Source organism: Hermetia illucens, chromosome 5 (genome assembly GCF_905115235.1).
Source record: "Hermetia illucens chromosome 5, iHerIll2.2.curated.20191125, whole genome shotgun sequence".
Lineage (NCBI taxonomy): Eukaryota > Metazoa > Arthropoda > Insecta > Diptera > Stratiomyidae > Hermetia > Hermetia illucens.
Window position 1 is genome coordinate 31,796,414 of NC_051853.1, and position 16,157 is coordinate 31,812,570.

Consider the following 16,157-nt stretch of genomic DNA (forward strand, 5'->3'; position numbering starts at 1 on the left):
TTAGTGGCTAAACCTGTCAAATCTGCTCTGTTAACCTTCATTAATGAAACTTGGCTAAATCTCAACCCTCCACAGGAGTGGTCTGTTATTAAGATTGTGCCCATATCCAAAATAAATAAAGACCTGTAGGACTTTAAAAACTTCAGACCCATATCCCTGATTAACGTGTTCGCCAAAATCCTCAAGACACTTATCAAAAATAGACTAAACCATTTCATTCAAGAACACAAAATTCTCCCTCCCAACAGCCATGCCTACCAGAGCGGATTATCCACTGTGACATGTCTAAACGACATCCTTCTCTCAATCTCTATAGCCAAAGCAAACAACTTCAGGCACAAGCGGTAGTTCTTGATGTATCCAGAGCATATGAAAGTGTAGATCTAAAAACCCTTGAAACTAAAATGATCTCACATAAAATACTAGCAGAAATCATTATCTGGATCTCAAGGTTCCAGGCTAACAGGAAATGAATCCTAGGTGATGCGGAGGTGTAAATTAGCAATAGTATGCCACAAGGATGTGTCTTGAGCCCTACACTATTCAACATTTACACTGCCTCACTCGATAACCCAGTCGACCCCAACATAGAAATCTGCCAATATGCTGACAATTTTTTCATATTAGCCACAGGCAAAACAATTTCAGAAACTGAAGCCTCCATTAAAGCCCAAGCAATAACCCTCATCAATGAATGTAAGAACCTAAATCTAAATGCAAATCCGGACAAACCAAAATTCATTACTCTAAAAAGAAACAGCAGCACACTACACCCCTGGAACCTTGGCAATGTCAGCATACAGAAAATCAAAAAGATAACCTTCCTAGGCAAGACAATAAACTCATCCTTATACTAAAAGATCAAACAATTGACACTATCACTAAGGATACAAAAGCTGGTAGAGTCTGTAATGAGCTTAACGAAATAGGAGGATCAGACGATCATCCTAAGTGACCGAAAACGACCAGAGCTATTCCAGAAATCTAAAAAGTTGGCGAAATGTACCGTGAAGGTCCGTCGGCAAAGATTGAAGCTCCATCGGCGCCTTTTTACCATCCTGTCTCTGTCGATGTCACGAAAAAATCTTCTTCCAGAGTCCGGACAGGGGCTGCTCCTTACCGCCAAGTCCTCCGCTTACATCAAAAGCAAGAACGATCTCCTCTTCTTCTCCACCATTCAGTCCAGATGTTCTTTCTCGCTACAATTCCAAAAACTTCTCCTTCTCGCCCTCCGTCCATGCAGCTGTTCTTTTGAAAACCGCTCCTCATGCCTCGTCTCGCCTTGAAGTCTCTTGAGTTCATGTTGCAGCAACATGCGCGGATACGGAAGTGGCAGATTGTAATGATAAGAGTGGAATAGGAGATCAGGTCGATCATCCTGAGTGGCCGATAACGACCTATTCCACTCTTATCATTACAAATGGCGCCCAACGTGGGGCCCAATGTTTCCTGGATTCAGGCATAATTTCTCATTTGTAGGTTTCCTGAATCAAGTGGAAGATAGCCTACTCCGGCTCACAATTTCATTTGGTGGTGTCGGATAGAGAATCAATAGATTCTCAATATTGTTCCCGGCTAGGCTCCACGTACACTTGCCTTCAGATTTCTAGTTTTAGGTTTCACGCCTTTTTCCCCGGAAGCAAGTGTTTCTAAGCCTCAATTTCCTTTCCCACCTTGTAACGTAGAGTTTCCTGCCCTATCCTTGGTAGAATACCATAAGAGCTAGCCGTTTGTTGTGTTTGTCTTGAGATTTAACGTCTCGTAGGTGATTGCCTCTCAGAAGTCTCTGGATCTACGGACCTTTGCGGCTATAAGCTGAAAGGTATTGCCGTCCGAGCTTCTGAGGAGTGTCCTTCCCTACCTTTATGCGAAACGGCTATCTCTTCGTTTCAGAATTTGAAAAAAATTAAATATTCTTTCTTCTTCGTAGGGATGAAGTGACGGGTGAGATGGATCCTTGATGGAATACGGAGGTAGTCGGCTATATGCTGTGCCGTTCCGTCCTCAATGATTCATCTTCACTTTGTTCTCTGACTCCAGACGAGGAAGATTGAATTCTCGCGATCCCTTTTTGCTTGTTCTTTTTATTTAATATTCTGCGACGGGGAGCAACTCGATTGTTGTCTCTTCATGAAAAAATACTGTGTGTGGAAGTTTTCTGCACACAGATGAAAAAAATTTATGAGGTTGGGATGGCATTTTGATCATCCGAGAGTTCTGCGGGAGTTAATATATGGAGTTGACAATTTAGAGAGGGAGGAGCAGCAAGTGAGATTAGAGAAAAGAAAAGAAGAAAGTGTTGACGCGGGGCGCGCGAGAAAAGAAAGAAAGGGAGAGTGCTTTGTTCGGGCTAAGAAACGTGCATACAAAATACTGAGGAGAACAAAAAACTTAAAAAGACAAAATAAAAGAACATAAGTTTATACTTAGGAGGAGGAGAACTAGTAGAAATAATATACACGTGAAGTTTGTTTTTTTTGTTAATGCTCTAACCGGAAATATTTGAATTGCGAATTAGTATAAACTAAAATTAAACAAGCACAGTGCACAAGTGTGAAAATTACGGCTTTACGCCGTTGCGAGATCTCGACGAGTGCACATCGTCGCGAACGATTTATTTATTAATATGATTTTATTTCCAATCGTCAAACTCAACTCTAACAACTAAACTGCTCGTTACATGTCATTAGTTTATTGGATATGAGCATGTAACTGTGTAGTGACCGCGGCTGCGCGACGGGTGCGGAATTTCATTCGGCTCTTTCTTAATTAATTTGCTTAAACAATGCATTTAATAGTGTGCAATTGCCTTAAAGTTCGCCGCAGATTGCACATTATTCAATGTATTCAAGCGAATTGATCTTGACAGGAGGGGAATGATTTGCCGGATCCGCAGGCGCATGCGCATGTTGCCGCAACATTGCCTAGCGAGTGAGAAAGGCTATGTAGCGGGAATAGAAGCGGTGCACGAAGAGAGAACGAGGAGAATGTTGCTGGGTGAGGAAAACGGTGCGCGAAAAAATAACTGGGAGTTTGGTTTGAGATCTAGAGGCTAGCGGTTGGGGCGAGAGTTTGATCGGGAGGAGAATGCTAAGGTGAAGAAAAGAGGAAAACGGGGAAGATGTTTGAGTCTTGAGGAGTGGTGTTTTGGTGCTTGGCAGAGGACAGGAGAATTCAATTTTGACAGAAGGAGAAATAAGGGAAGAAGAGTGAGAAGTCTTCGAGAAGGAGGAAAAACGTCATCAATCCGAAGGTGAAGGAATGGCAATTGATTCGCCATAAAGGTGCAAAGGCAACTGGATAACTTTTCACCCTAAAGCAAAAATTAAATAAGTAATAAAACATAACGGACTTAAGGAAGAAATCGGTGAAGCGTTTCGCTAATGGTGTGATCAGACGAACAATATAAATGCATTTATCTAAGAAATCTTTGAAAAAGTTGTACATATAATCGGAACTAAAAAGTGGGGCAGAAAAAGCTTTAACTAACATATTATCATTGAATACGTGATATAATTTGTTGTTTTTCTTTTAGAACCTGTTACACCAGCCGCCAACCGAGCTCGGCGTGACGACTAGAGTGAGTAATTGTTTGAATTTTCTTTTTTTTTTATTTTACTTTCTTTTTATTTTTATTTATTTTTCATTTGTTTTAGTATTTTCTTTTTTTTTTCTTTTGAATTTGAACCACTGTTTATTTTTATTTTCATTTTTGGTATTTATAGTAAATCTTATGGAATTGTATAAATAATGTTGGAATAATCAGAAGTAGTTTGAGGACTTCCTCCCCTTAGTTCCTCCTTACCCCCGCGGAATTCTTATGTAAGGGACATCCTCTAATAGAATAACTGGCCGGAGGATGTCGAGGAAGGGTGGGAACCTCACCGGCCGCGCCTCGTACAAGATCTGAGGCGGAAGGGACGGCAATCGGGAAGGTGATCCGTCGTGGATTTTCCACTACTTGATCGCGGCACTCGGGTCCGGAGACAAACGGCTCCACGCGCGCGGTCGAGCCGTTTTTTTTTTTTTATTTTCCAAGTTAGCTCGCGTTCTGGTTTTATTCGATAGGCCGTCGCGAATTCCTACGTAAAATTCGATTTTAAAATCCGGTGCGGACCCACGCACCGGTAAAGACACGTTGTTTTAAGTAATGAAGCGTGAGGGATCAAAGCGCTCAAAGGACCTCCCCACATTCCCGAGCCTGGCTAGCACAGAGGCGTGCAAGAACGTGTCGACCGAGAGCTTTGATAGAGCTGCAATCTTCGTGGGCGGACCTTCACGGTCAAATTTTGCCAAATTGTTTAGCTTTTTGGGATAGCTCTGCCCTCTAGGTCGTTATCGGCCACTCAAGGGATCGACTTGATCTCCTATCTCCACTATTATCATTACAACTGCCAATATTGTAAATTGTTTTTGTGGGGGAAGATGCCTTCCCATCATTGAGGAATTTGATGAAACCGTACAGCCGCAATAATAATAGAGGAAAGGGTATACAATTACAGGGCTAGAAGAATTGTGGAAAATGCATTTGGAATTGTGGCAACACGATTCCGCATACTTATAAACCGCATGAATTTGAACAATAAAAAAGCTACCATAATAGTTCTAGCATGTTGTTATCTCCACAATTTTTTAAGGAAAACCAACCCCTCGTTCTACTTAAGAGGAAGTGTTGATGTTGAACACATAAATAATGGTGATATTCAATTGGGTGCTTGGAGACAAGACAGCCAGCAGCTTTCTGAACTTCAACCAACTGCATCGAGAAATGCAACTTTAATAGCAAAAGAAACAAGAATCAAATACACAAAGTATTTTAATGGAGTTGGAACAGTGCCTTGGCAAAGTTTGTTTATAAATGAAAGTATGTATTTATATGTAACTATATGATTAAATAATAACAGAAAGGAAGGAGGGAAAGTTATTTACCGCTATGTTCACTTGAAATTGCTAAGGCTTCAGCAACATTTACTGTACTCAACCGTAGGGCTCCTAATTGCCCTAGCGTGAAAATGTCTTGTATCGCTTTTTTGGCACATATTTGTTGGAGCGCCGCAAGCTCCCTAAGTGAAACTGCCCAACTTTCAGAATGTGTGCTGGCATCATCTTTCGGCTTTTCTGAGAATGCCAACTGGGCCAGCGCGTTTTTAAATAGCGCATTCCTCTCCTCTAGGTGCGCATCATTCGTTCTTCTCCTTTTGTGGCTGGGCCCCGGCTCATGAGTTTCCTGAAATAATTAAATAACGTTAATTGTAACATAAATTAAAGAATAATTTGAAATGTAAGTATAGAATCTTAGATTAATATCATAGTTACTTACCGTTGGTAACTCAAGATCTCCATCTTCCAAGTCGCCGGTAGACGTACCACTCAACTGTATTTCTTGATCCCTCAAGAACTTAACTAGATCAAAGTACCATAACGTAGGTACATACTCCTCCTCGACGGCAGCTCCAGATTTTCGGCTCCTCTCGACTTTTTTACACTCTCTGCGGTAGCAGCTTCTTATATTTTGAAGTCTTTTTTTCACGGTGTCTTCATTCGCGTTGCCGTCTATGGACTTGTATACTTCCAATAGTTTTGAAAGTGCAATTTTTTTCTTATGTTTGTATTTAAAGACGTCCGCTTTGATCTTCCAAAGCTCCGGCAAGGTTTGTAGCACGGAGAAAAACTCCCTCCACGCCTCAGTATCTACAATCCCTGTCATACTACTTACTACAAATGTAAATAACTTCTTTCAATTATAATTTAAAATATACAGCAAACAATGGCAAATCTAAGTACTATAAGGTATTTCTTAATTAATTTTATAAATTTAGCTGAAAAAATTATTAGTAAAAAATTTCAATGTATGGTGTAAGCGGCTTATAATTTACTGACTATCTACGAATATAATGTTCCTATTTATACTGTGTCAGGTAATTTCCTAATTTCTTCGTCAATACTAAATTATCTTACCTCGTTTTCCGCCTTGCTACAGGAGTAATCTCTGTCGATCGGAAATTCCATGAAAACTATATCTATTGTAGGACAAACGGTTTCGTCCAGGGTAAAGGCAACTCTTCAGACGCTGCCTCACCTCTGCCCTGGGAGCAGCGTGACCGTGAGTGGCATCGGATGGAAAACGCTCCATTTATATGTTTAGGAAAACACGCCAAGGGTGCGAATTATATCCAGTAGAAACCGATAGTTTGAGCCTGAGCTGGCTAAAGCTAAATTAATTGTTTAGGATAAGTGAGGGATCCTAAGTCCACAACCACTTGTTGTTGGACCGGACCAAATGGAGAGCAACTTACTCCCACGTTTATTTGGTCCGCGGATCCCTCGTTTGGGGCATGGCACCCAAGCATTAAAAATTGTAGGACAAACGGTTTCGTCCAGGGCAAAGGCAACTCTTCAGACGCTGCCTCATCTCTGCCCTGGGAGCAGCGTGACCGTGAGTGGCATCGTGGATATAATTCGCACCCTTGGCGTGTTTTCCTAAACATATAAATGGAGCGTTTTCCATCCGATGCCACTCACGGTCACGCTGCTCCCAGGGCAGAGATGAGGCAGCGTCTGAAGAGTTGCCTTTGCCCTGGACGAAACCGTTTGTCCTACAATTTTTAATGCTTGGGTGCCATGCCCCAAACGAGGGATCCGCGGACCAAATAAACGTGGGAGTAAGTTGCTCTCCATTTGGTCCGGTCCAACAACAAGTGGTTGTGGACTTAGGATCCCTCACTTATCCTAAACAATTAACTATATCTAATTCGGTATGGCGACATCACCATCTATTAAAGGGCCATTTTTTAATCATTACCAACAAGTATATGTTAAAAATATGTTTCACCTTTGAACAGTATTAAGAATTTTCCTTTCATTTTTAAACTAGACTTACTTTTTATTATTTTATTATTATAATCCTCATATTTGGGATTAGCCAGCTCACCCTGCCGGAAAATACTTAAGCCATAAATATTACTAATGATCCTGCACAAGGCAAATACTTGCAACACAATAAAACAATGGAAACTTTCGTTCAGCTACCTATTCCTCAATTGAAGCTGTCCTTCCTGAAATGCAAGCCATAATTCTCAAAGGCGCCGTGCATATTTAAAAAAGGTTCCTAAAAAAATATATGCGTCCCATCCCAACATTTATTAGACTTCAATTTTTATTGGCCATCATTATTTTCATTGTCGGCATTTCCCACCTCACTCAACTAACAATCTTTTACAAAACATCACACAAATTAAACATGATAAAGAGTTCAACCTAAAAATGGATTTATGGTACCCGTGAACATTCACTAATTGCGTTCCTCTCCTTTTTTACAGACATTTGAATTTTTGTCTCCAACCTAATTACCATGATTGCCATTGTCGATCTTAATTTCCATTTTGCAGGCAAACTAATTAAGTTACCCGACGATCCGTTGCAAGGGAAATGATTGCTAAAAAGCAAAAATGAGAAAACTATGGTAAATAATGTGCTTATTTACAAAAGCAAAATGAGGAAATATATGTGCCACCTTTGAACATTGCATTTAATGCTTTGTTTTTCTTGTCATAACATATACATTTAGATTTCTCCTGAAAAATTAATAAATGGTTCCAAACAATTAAATTATATCTATAGAAGTAGCTATTCCGCTTATAGAAGGTCATTTTATCTATAGATTAAGTACAAATATAAACATATCAAAATGTATATCTGCGTCATCTTTCACCAATAGGTTAATTAGAATTTGATGGATCAACTTCTTAATTTTCAATGCGCATAATTTAATTCAATTGCATGTTTATAAATACAAAGAAATTAACAGTATATTGAGCGAATTACTGATTATTGTATCATAAATGATTTTCCTGTAATTACCTGTTGCATCTTAATTAACGAGTTAATTTCAAGATAAAGCAAAGGACAAGCGTCACTATAATTTCTCATTTTCAGAAAATGGTAGGCAAAGTTACAGAGTACAGGTACATCGCAAACCCATTTTTTTTAAAAAACAAAATTGTAGTGACCGCGGCTGCGCGACGGGAGCGGAATTTCATTCGGCTCTTTCTTAATTAATTTGCTTAAACAATGCATTTAATAGTGTGCAATTGCCTTAAAGTTCGCCGCAGATTGCACATTATTCAATGTATTCAAGCGAATTGATCTTGACAGGAGGGGAATGATTTGCCGCATCTGCAGGCGCATGCGCATGTTGCCGCAACATTGCCGAGTGAGAAAGGCTATGTAGCGGGAATAAAAGCGGTGCACGAACAAAGGCAGCGAGAATGTTGCTGGAGAGAAGGTTTTTGGCGGGAAGAAAGAGGAGTTTGGTTTTGGAGCTGGAGGACGGTGGTTGGAGCGTCTTGGCGGAGAATTCGGAGGAAAAAAAAAATATCAAGAGTTTGGTTTTGAATCTGGAGGACGGTGGTTGGAGCGTCTTGGCGGAGAATTCTGAGGAGAAAGATCAAGAGAAGGTGATTCATCGGGCTGTGGCTAGAAGTTTTGGTCTTGGCGGAGAATTCTGAGGAGAAAGATCAAGAGAAGGTGACTCATCGGGCTGTGGCTAGAAGTTTTGGTCTTGGCGGAGAATTCTGAGGAGGAATATCAAGAGAAGGTTGCTCATCGGGCTGTGTCAAGAAGTTTTGGTAGTGACGGAGAATTTTTGGATGTTTCGGAGGTGGTTTTTCGGAAAGTGACCAGTTTGTGAGAAGAAAAACAAAAGGAACAATAAGGCTGGGAAACGTGCGAGTTCGAACATGTTATTATTAATGATTAATAGTACTTAATTGTTTTTTTTTTTTGATATAAATCTTTTTTTTTTAAAACCTGTTACACCAGCCGCCAGTCGAGCTCGGAGGGACGAACTGGGTGAGTCCTGGTTATCATTTTTCTATCATTTATTTTTCTTTTTTTTTTGTTGTTTTTTTTTATTATTATTAGTTGAATTTTACCATATTTTTTTTCTTTGAATTGAATTTTGAATTTTTCTTTCTTTAAATTTTACCATAATTTTTTTTTCAATTTATTTTTTTTTATTGTTATGATCTTGAACTCTTATAAATAATGTGTGAATAATATGAAGTAGTTTGAGGACTTCCTCCCCTTAGTTCCTCCTTACTCCCGCGGAATTCATATGAAAGGGACATCCTCTAATCGAATAACTGGCCGGAGGATGTCGAGGAAGGGTGGGAACCTCACCGGCCGCGCCTCGTACAAGATCTGAGGCGGAAGGGACGGTGATCCGTCGTGGATCTTCCCCTACTTGATCGCGGCACTCGGGTCCGGAGACAAACGGCTCCACGCGCGTGGTCGAGCCGGTTTTTTTTTTATTTTCCAATTTAGCTCGCGTTCTGGTTTTCATTCGATAGGCCGTCGCGAATTCCTACCTAAAATCGATTTTAAAATCCGGTGCGGACCCACGCATCGGAAAAGGCACGTTGTTTTTAGTAATGAAGCGTGAGGGATCAAAGCGCTGAAAGGACCCCCCCACATTCCCGAGCCTGGCTAGCACAGAGGCGTGCAAGAACGTGTCGACCGAGAGCTTTGATAGAGCTGCAATCTTTGTGGGCGGACCTTCACGGTCAAATTTTGCCAAATTGTTTAGCTTTTTGGGATAGCTCTGCCCTCTAGGTCGTTATCGGCCACTCAAGGGATCGACTTGATCTCCTATCTCCAAACTTATCATTACAAAATTCCTATTTGAACAATACCCAAACGCGGCATGTGCCACACGGCAATTCAACCTACACAGCCATTCGTCGCCTACTTGCAATTAAACAACCTAATAAAAGGATTAAGGTAGACCAGAGGGATCATTGTTCTTTCAAGTAAAAGTCCTTCGTAATTTCTTTAAGAGTTGATGTAAACATATACAAATAATTAACGATGAGAATCAGCCGTACGAAGCAACAACTCCGTCTTTTTTATAAGAAAGTACATCCAGTATAAATCGGCTTCTGTTGCTCAACTCATAGAATCTAATTCAGCACCCTAAACACCTCTTCAAACGAGAATTATGAACCATTCAATTGAATGATAAGAAATAAGTGCATCCGAAGCGTCATAAACCAATAATGAAATGTATGAAGTATCAAATGCACACATCTGTTTGAATATTCAAGGATAAGGAACATCATAAGATACCACAGAACATGTCTTTACATTCCAAATAAGGTAAATGCATTTTAAGAAAAGAATATGAGCGAACAAAAAAGAAGAAAACTAAGACATTATCGTAATTAACTTGTATCGACCGGATAATTAAAAGTTTTGCACTTTAATTTTACATAGTGGCAATCTAATCTCCATTTCCCATCCTACCCAGAAAACACGTCTCAAGCGTTCGCATCACATTAAAATCGCTCGAAAGCTTTTCAAATAATCAAGCACACACCGAACCGATTCGTAACCGATTCACATTCAGAGGCCACGCTCACAAAATATCAAAACATTTTGATGTTCGCGCAACCGTTGCCCCAACCTGAGTTTGTATGGAGAATTTCTCCACAGACGTCCAACTTGGTCACCAACTTGGTTTGTCGTCTGTGGGCGCTTTTACGGCTCCACGTGCGCGGTCGAGCCATTTAATTCAGAAAGAGACGAATGAGATTCCGCTCTCGTCGCGAAGTCGCGGTTTTGGGGCCTTCCTCCTGAAAATAGTATCAAATTTTTCAGAGTTCTAATACGACACATTCTAGATTAAGCCGCCACCACATCTGTAATAGAACTCAGATACCTAAACAACAATATCACCTAAATAGCAGCGACAATACTAAAAAGGTGCTTAGGGCTCACAAAAACGGCTCCACATCATCATCTCAAAATAACGATCTTAGTAACTAGGGAGCTATTAAGACTTTATGCAAATCGAAAATCGATGCCTTTCGGAATGTCCAAAAGAGTGCAGATGCTAAAAATGGCCTCTTTGCAACTTACAAACATTTCTCTCACCTTTTTGACCTCCTGAAGGCCGACAGAAAATCGAATACTCTATCTAACCTACAAGTAATTATAACTCAGGTAGAGGCAGAAACATTTCAAGAACAACGTTAGCAAACGTGATCAATGTCACCATATGCAACTACAAATCTAGAAACTTTGAAATATATGCCACAGATGCCTTTGTCAGAAGAGGCGATGTAAGCATCGCAGTGTAGGGAGGTGAAGTCGACATCGTGAAATTATCCAGATAGTGAAATTAGAAGAGCTATATAAGTTACTTTTGAAACATAAATTTTATTAAAAATTTAAAACCTTTTTCGAGGATTCCTAACTCCGCAACAATCTGCGGAAGCTACAATCAGCAGCAGTCTGCCGTTGGTCTAATCGACACAGGAAGAGCTTAGGATAGATATCACTGTATAGCAATTATCTATCCTTATTGAAAGCAACTAATCCAGTCGCCCAAGCCTTGGGGCTCTAGTTCTTTAAATACAATTCTTACTTACATTCTAACATATGTAAATTCCTTATTTTCTATGCGCTTACATTTTCTAACCAATCAAATTCCTTTAATTTCTTACTTGCAATTTTCTTGACGAAAAATTGTTCTGTACATAACAATATTTCTCTACTATGATTGTGACGTCATAACTTTCTCTTTCTTTCAATTTACAAATCTAGAAGCATACGGGTCGTGCTGGTCATAGCCTGTATGCATTTCTTATGCATAGTCATGTAGCTATGTAGATGGGTGATGTATGCACGGTATGTTGTGACTCAAGTGGGTCTTATTTCATGTGTTTTGTTCGGCGGTAGATACAAAGTGAACTCTAGTGACTTATGAGGAAATATGGGTCGGCTAACGACTGATTGCTATTGTTTGCGTAACTTTAATTGAAAATTTGTGTGAGGTCGGGTAAGTAGTCTTTTGGGTTTCGTATTATTAATGAATTAAATTTATCGTTTGGAATGATATCACTACAGCAGGGGACAATGATCATGCTGTAACTGTGGGGCAACACAAGCTAAACCAAATTACAACGTTATCAGCAGAACTCCAAGCGGTTTTGCTAGCCACTAAACATGTTTTGAAAAAAGGTCATAAGAAAGTGGTCATAATTACGGACTCCTTACACGTGTGTCGGCTCCTGGACAAAGAGTCTACCTCTCACTACATGGTCAATGAAATCCACAACATCAAATACATGAACTGCGAAGAAGTGGTCATAATGTTTTAGACGTCTAGAGTACTCTCCGTATTTGATCAAGGAGGAATATAATAATAGACATTGCTTTCCATATTTGACACTACACTTTTAATTATTTTGCAATAAATTTAAAATGAACATCTTTTTAACTAAATTAAAAGGACCTGTTCGGTCGGGAGTTTGCAACTTAAAATTCAATGGTAAAATTGCACATTAAATGAATGCGGCAAGTTTTGGGTAAAGAAAACATTAGCAACTCGTGAACCGTTGTGAACTGACTCTACTTCAATTATTTTTTTTTACAATTTTTTCTAATCAGATTTCAAAGCCTACTCCGCCACGGAGAACACCGGTGGTGGCATCTGTCAGTTGAATTAACAGCATTCGAAATTTATTTCGAATGTTGTTAATTCAACTGACCATAACTGACACCACAATGTGGTGTCCTGCAAGGAGTGACAAAAAATTAAATGAAAGTGCATATCTGGCAGCTACTGAAGGCCAGAACAGCGCCCCGCTGATGAACTGTCATCTAGCACCCACCGACATAAACCTACTGGTAGCCAACCAAATAGTAGAGGGGTAGAACTCAAACTATCAAAATGACATTCCCTCCAAAGGGAAATTCTTTGCAAAAATCTCCCCCCATGTAACTATAAAACTTCCGAAAGACCTATCCACACAAAAGGTGTCGCGGATAAAAACTGCCAACAGAACACCATGTCTCAAAAAAATGAATATCATAAGCAATGGCAGTTGCAATACATGCAATGCACAGAAAACTTTAGATCAAATCCGCTTCAAATGTACTAAGTATATCCAAATCAGAAATAATTTTAACTGGGATAGATCCATCAACATCTGCTTGCAGAGGACCTAAATAAACACCTACTAGAAATTATGATTTTTCTTGAACAAGCAGAAATAAAACTTTAGCACTAACATCAAGCCTAGGTAAAAGCCTACCTCTTTATGGTTACAATTCAGACAATGTGCAAAAGGAATTTTACTTCTTACTACTCAATCACTTTAACCTAATGAAAATTTACAAATCAATATAAGGCCCAGTAGCCCATATTTTTGGTAGTCATGCTGGCAACATGGACAAAAGTCTAGTCAACCGTGTCATGGAGTCATCGTAGGTGGTATCTGCTGTCTTACGAGTATATAGAACATCATTCCCGCTATGATTTGATGTGTAACATCCGCCATTTTGGATTAGCCCTCACTCACTGAACGCTCCCAACTTCCGCCATGTGTGCAAATGGCGTCTTCATGTACAACAACCCAATATAATTAATTTCTTCATCTCGGCTGGTGTTGCTTCTGCGAAATTCATTCAAAGCGTCAGTTCATCCTTCAAACGATTATTTAGTTTGATTTGATTAGTTTTTAGGTAATAATACTGATTTAGTTAACATAACTTTATTTCACATTATAGCTAACACTATTATAAAAATTCTAGTTAATTTTTACAAATAATTAAAATTACAACTTCTTTACATAAGATACATAAATCTTTTTTTTGTAATCTCCTCTTTTCTCTCTGACAGCTGACGGAAGACTCACCATTTTATTTTGTCATTCCGCCGCCTACTAATGGCACTCTTTCACCGCCTGCTCCCCACTCCTGTGGCGAGTTCTAAACTGATTGGAGAGCGCCGGTGGCGTCATCCGACCGCTCGCATTCGCAACATTCGAAATAAATTTCGAATGCCACGAATCCTGCCGCTCCACAAGTTCTTAGCAAGTAGGGACCAAGTGTAAACAATAAAGTATAGCGGAAACGAAACGGACCTCTCAAAAGAGCGAACACTGAAGCATAGACAAGGCAAGAGACAGCGGACGCTACGCTGGGAAGATCTGGAACAGTACACTTCGATAGAACTGCACTTAGGTGTTGGTGGACCAATATGGCCATCTTCGCCACTGTTCTTTTGTCGTTCCCAACACAACGAGTAACAATCATCAGCCTCGCCAACCTCACGGTCACAAAGCCATCGCCATTATTATTGTGAAGGCGGCATAACAAAATGAAATGATGAAAATTTTAATTTTTGTGTATTCAGGAAGGGAGGACAGGAACTAGGAATTTGGGGCTATAGAAGTCATAAAAATGCTATACTATAGGGAAGCAAGAGGATACAGACAATTAGATGGATTATCCTCGTGATTCCCGGACAACTCAATGGAAAAGTGGAGATCATGCGTGAGCCGCGAGACCAACGGAAACTACTTGTACATATTCCATAGGATTATACTCGTATTGGAGTATTTATTTGCAGGCCAGACTAGTGAAGCCAAATTTTCACATGATTTTCGATTTTTAATGCAAAATCTTAACATTTTCTTTACTTTTTCAGGTACAACGACCTTGAGGCGTGGTGAGAGACGTCGTATGCATGTGTTGAAGTTCTCTTGCTATGTCACTCGTAATTTTGGCCGTTTTTTCCTTCAATTTCAAAATTCCAAGAGCTTCTTATGTCATGTTTTTGTATTGAAAGGATAATGATGTAAAATACTCGACAGCACATTTATCTAGGGTCAGGGAGCGAACCGAAAATTGTCCTACGAGTATTATGCCAGCTGCCAGAGTTGGATTTAACAAAAAAAGCAATTCTATTCATACATACAAGACGAGCGAGCGTCTTGCACTGAGTAAGCGTAAAAGTTAAAAACAAAAGCAATTCATCAATTTTACAAAATACGTGTAGAAAATTCTTTAATTGTAAATTTTTGGAAGAGATCCGGAACTGCCGGCTTAAGTGTACATACCACGTTTTTATAAGAGAATAAGACATTCACCAAAAGATTTTATGTTATAAACGAATATTATATTATTGTATTTAGATAATACGCGTAGGTATTGCAATAGGATAAGTAGAAACCTGATGTAGAGTTTAAATTTAAGGTTAATGAAACGAAATTGCATTGTTATACTCGTCGAGTAGTTTTGATATGCTGTTTGAAAGCCTCAAATGAATAAAGTGCAAATACATGAGAAGAGCTTGAGTTGATTCATTTTATAATTTATTGGGACATTTTTCACTTTTCGGTCGAAAGGAAAAATATTTCAAATGTTTACTGCTAGCTCTCCTATATTCCTCTCTTGAGATATAAGCAGGATGATAGAAACAGGCAAAGCTGAAAGCTTGGTTCTTTTTCAAGTTGCATAAAGGGTCGCCGATGGTGAACATGAAAAGGTGAACTTTCTACCACTAGCAACGGAAACGATTACCGTAAGAAAGATGAAGTAGGAAAGTCAGAGGCTTCTTCCACTAGTTTGATTACCTTTCTTTTCTACCGAAGCGATCTACTCCGTTAAAGTGTCCGAGCCGAGTGTATTTAGCCTCTCAAGGCATTCTCATACCAGTTTAGAGTTCACCTGATTGGACTTAAGTGCCTTGATCGCTGCTTGGCTATCGGTGAGAACAGCAATGTTCTGCCCTCTGCAATTATGGAGATTTTTTTTTCGGGGTAGGGTCGGTGAATTCATTTACGCACACAGTGTTGGACTCCCGTCGATACGTCGTCGGACTACCAACTAAACACCTCCCCACCGTCAGAGAGCTAGCCTGGAACCGTTTGTCACATTACTTCGGGCTAGTCTCCAAACTCTCCCGCCTTGCGGAGCCTTTAAACCAGGCAATTCCTTTCACCAACGGGAGGGGAGAGGAGGAAGGGAACTGTCAGTTCAAGGAACCCCCTGCCATCCGGCTCCTCCACCGGTCGAGTTCTATCTTCTTAGCAACGAGAAGGGCCCGAACGTAATGGGCAACACGGTTCCACCTGTCAGCAGTCCTCAGCATCTCTTCGCCAATGTTGTCTGGAGAGAGATCCCCTGTATTTAAATAGAGCTGCTGACGAACTCCATCCCACCTTCCACAAGAAAAGCAAAACACACAATCCGGAGAACGCGCCTTTCCAATCTTGTGCAGGTAAGACTGAAAACTTCCATGCCCACTTAAAAATTGGGTAAGGAAATAGTCAGTCTTACCATGCTTCCGATTCAACCACGCACCTAAG

At 40.0% G+C, this 16,157-nt stretch overlaps 2 protein-coding genes across 3 annotated transcripts in view; one reads left to right on the plus strand and one right to left on the minus strand.

The window, feature by feature from the left end:
- Positions 1-15,137, plus strand: part of LOC119656494 (mothers against decapentaplegic homolog 4-like) — a 127,200-nt gene extending 112,063 nt beyond the window's left edge. Inside the window, exons 10-11 of one of the 2 annotated variants that reach the window (XM_038062827.1) lie at positions 3,536-3,580; positions 14,495-15,137. The gene's annotated coding sequence lies outside the window, so the exon portion shown is untranslated. The remainder of the gene's footprint in view (positions 1-3,535; positions 3,581-14,494) is intronic. The other variant, XM_038062828.1, reaches the window with a different exon arrangement.
- Positions 4,922-5,707, minus strand: LOC119657019. The gene is made up of 2 exons (XM_038063767.1): positions 5,321-5,707; positions 4,922-5,227 (listed from the first exon to the last, which is right to left on the minus strand). The coding sequence occupies exons 1-2, from the start codon at positions 5,705-5,707 to the stop codon at positions 4,922-4,924; spliced, it is 693 nt and encodes a 230-aa protein (XP_037919695.1).
- Positions 15,138-16,157: the final 1,020 nt, after the last annotated feature.

What these genes read in the sequence shown, in the direction of transcription:
- LOC119657019 (XM_038063767.1), bottom strand. Translation starts at nt 5,707, where the DNA reads ATGACAGGGATTGTAGATACTGAGGCGTGGAGGGAGTTTTTCTCCGTG. An exon ending in GAGATCTTGAGTTACCAACG is followed by an intron (nt 5,228 to 5,320) that starts GTAAGTAACTAT and finishes TAATTATTTCAG; the next exon opens with GAAACTCATGAGCCGGGGCC.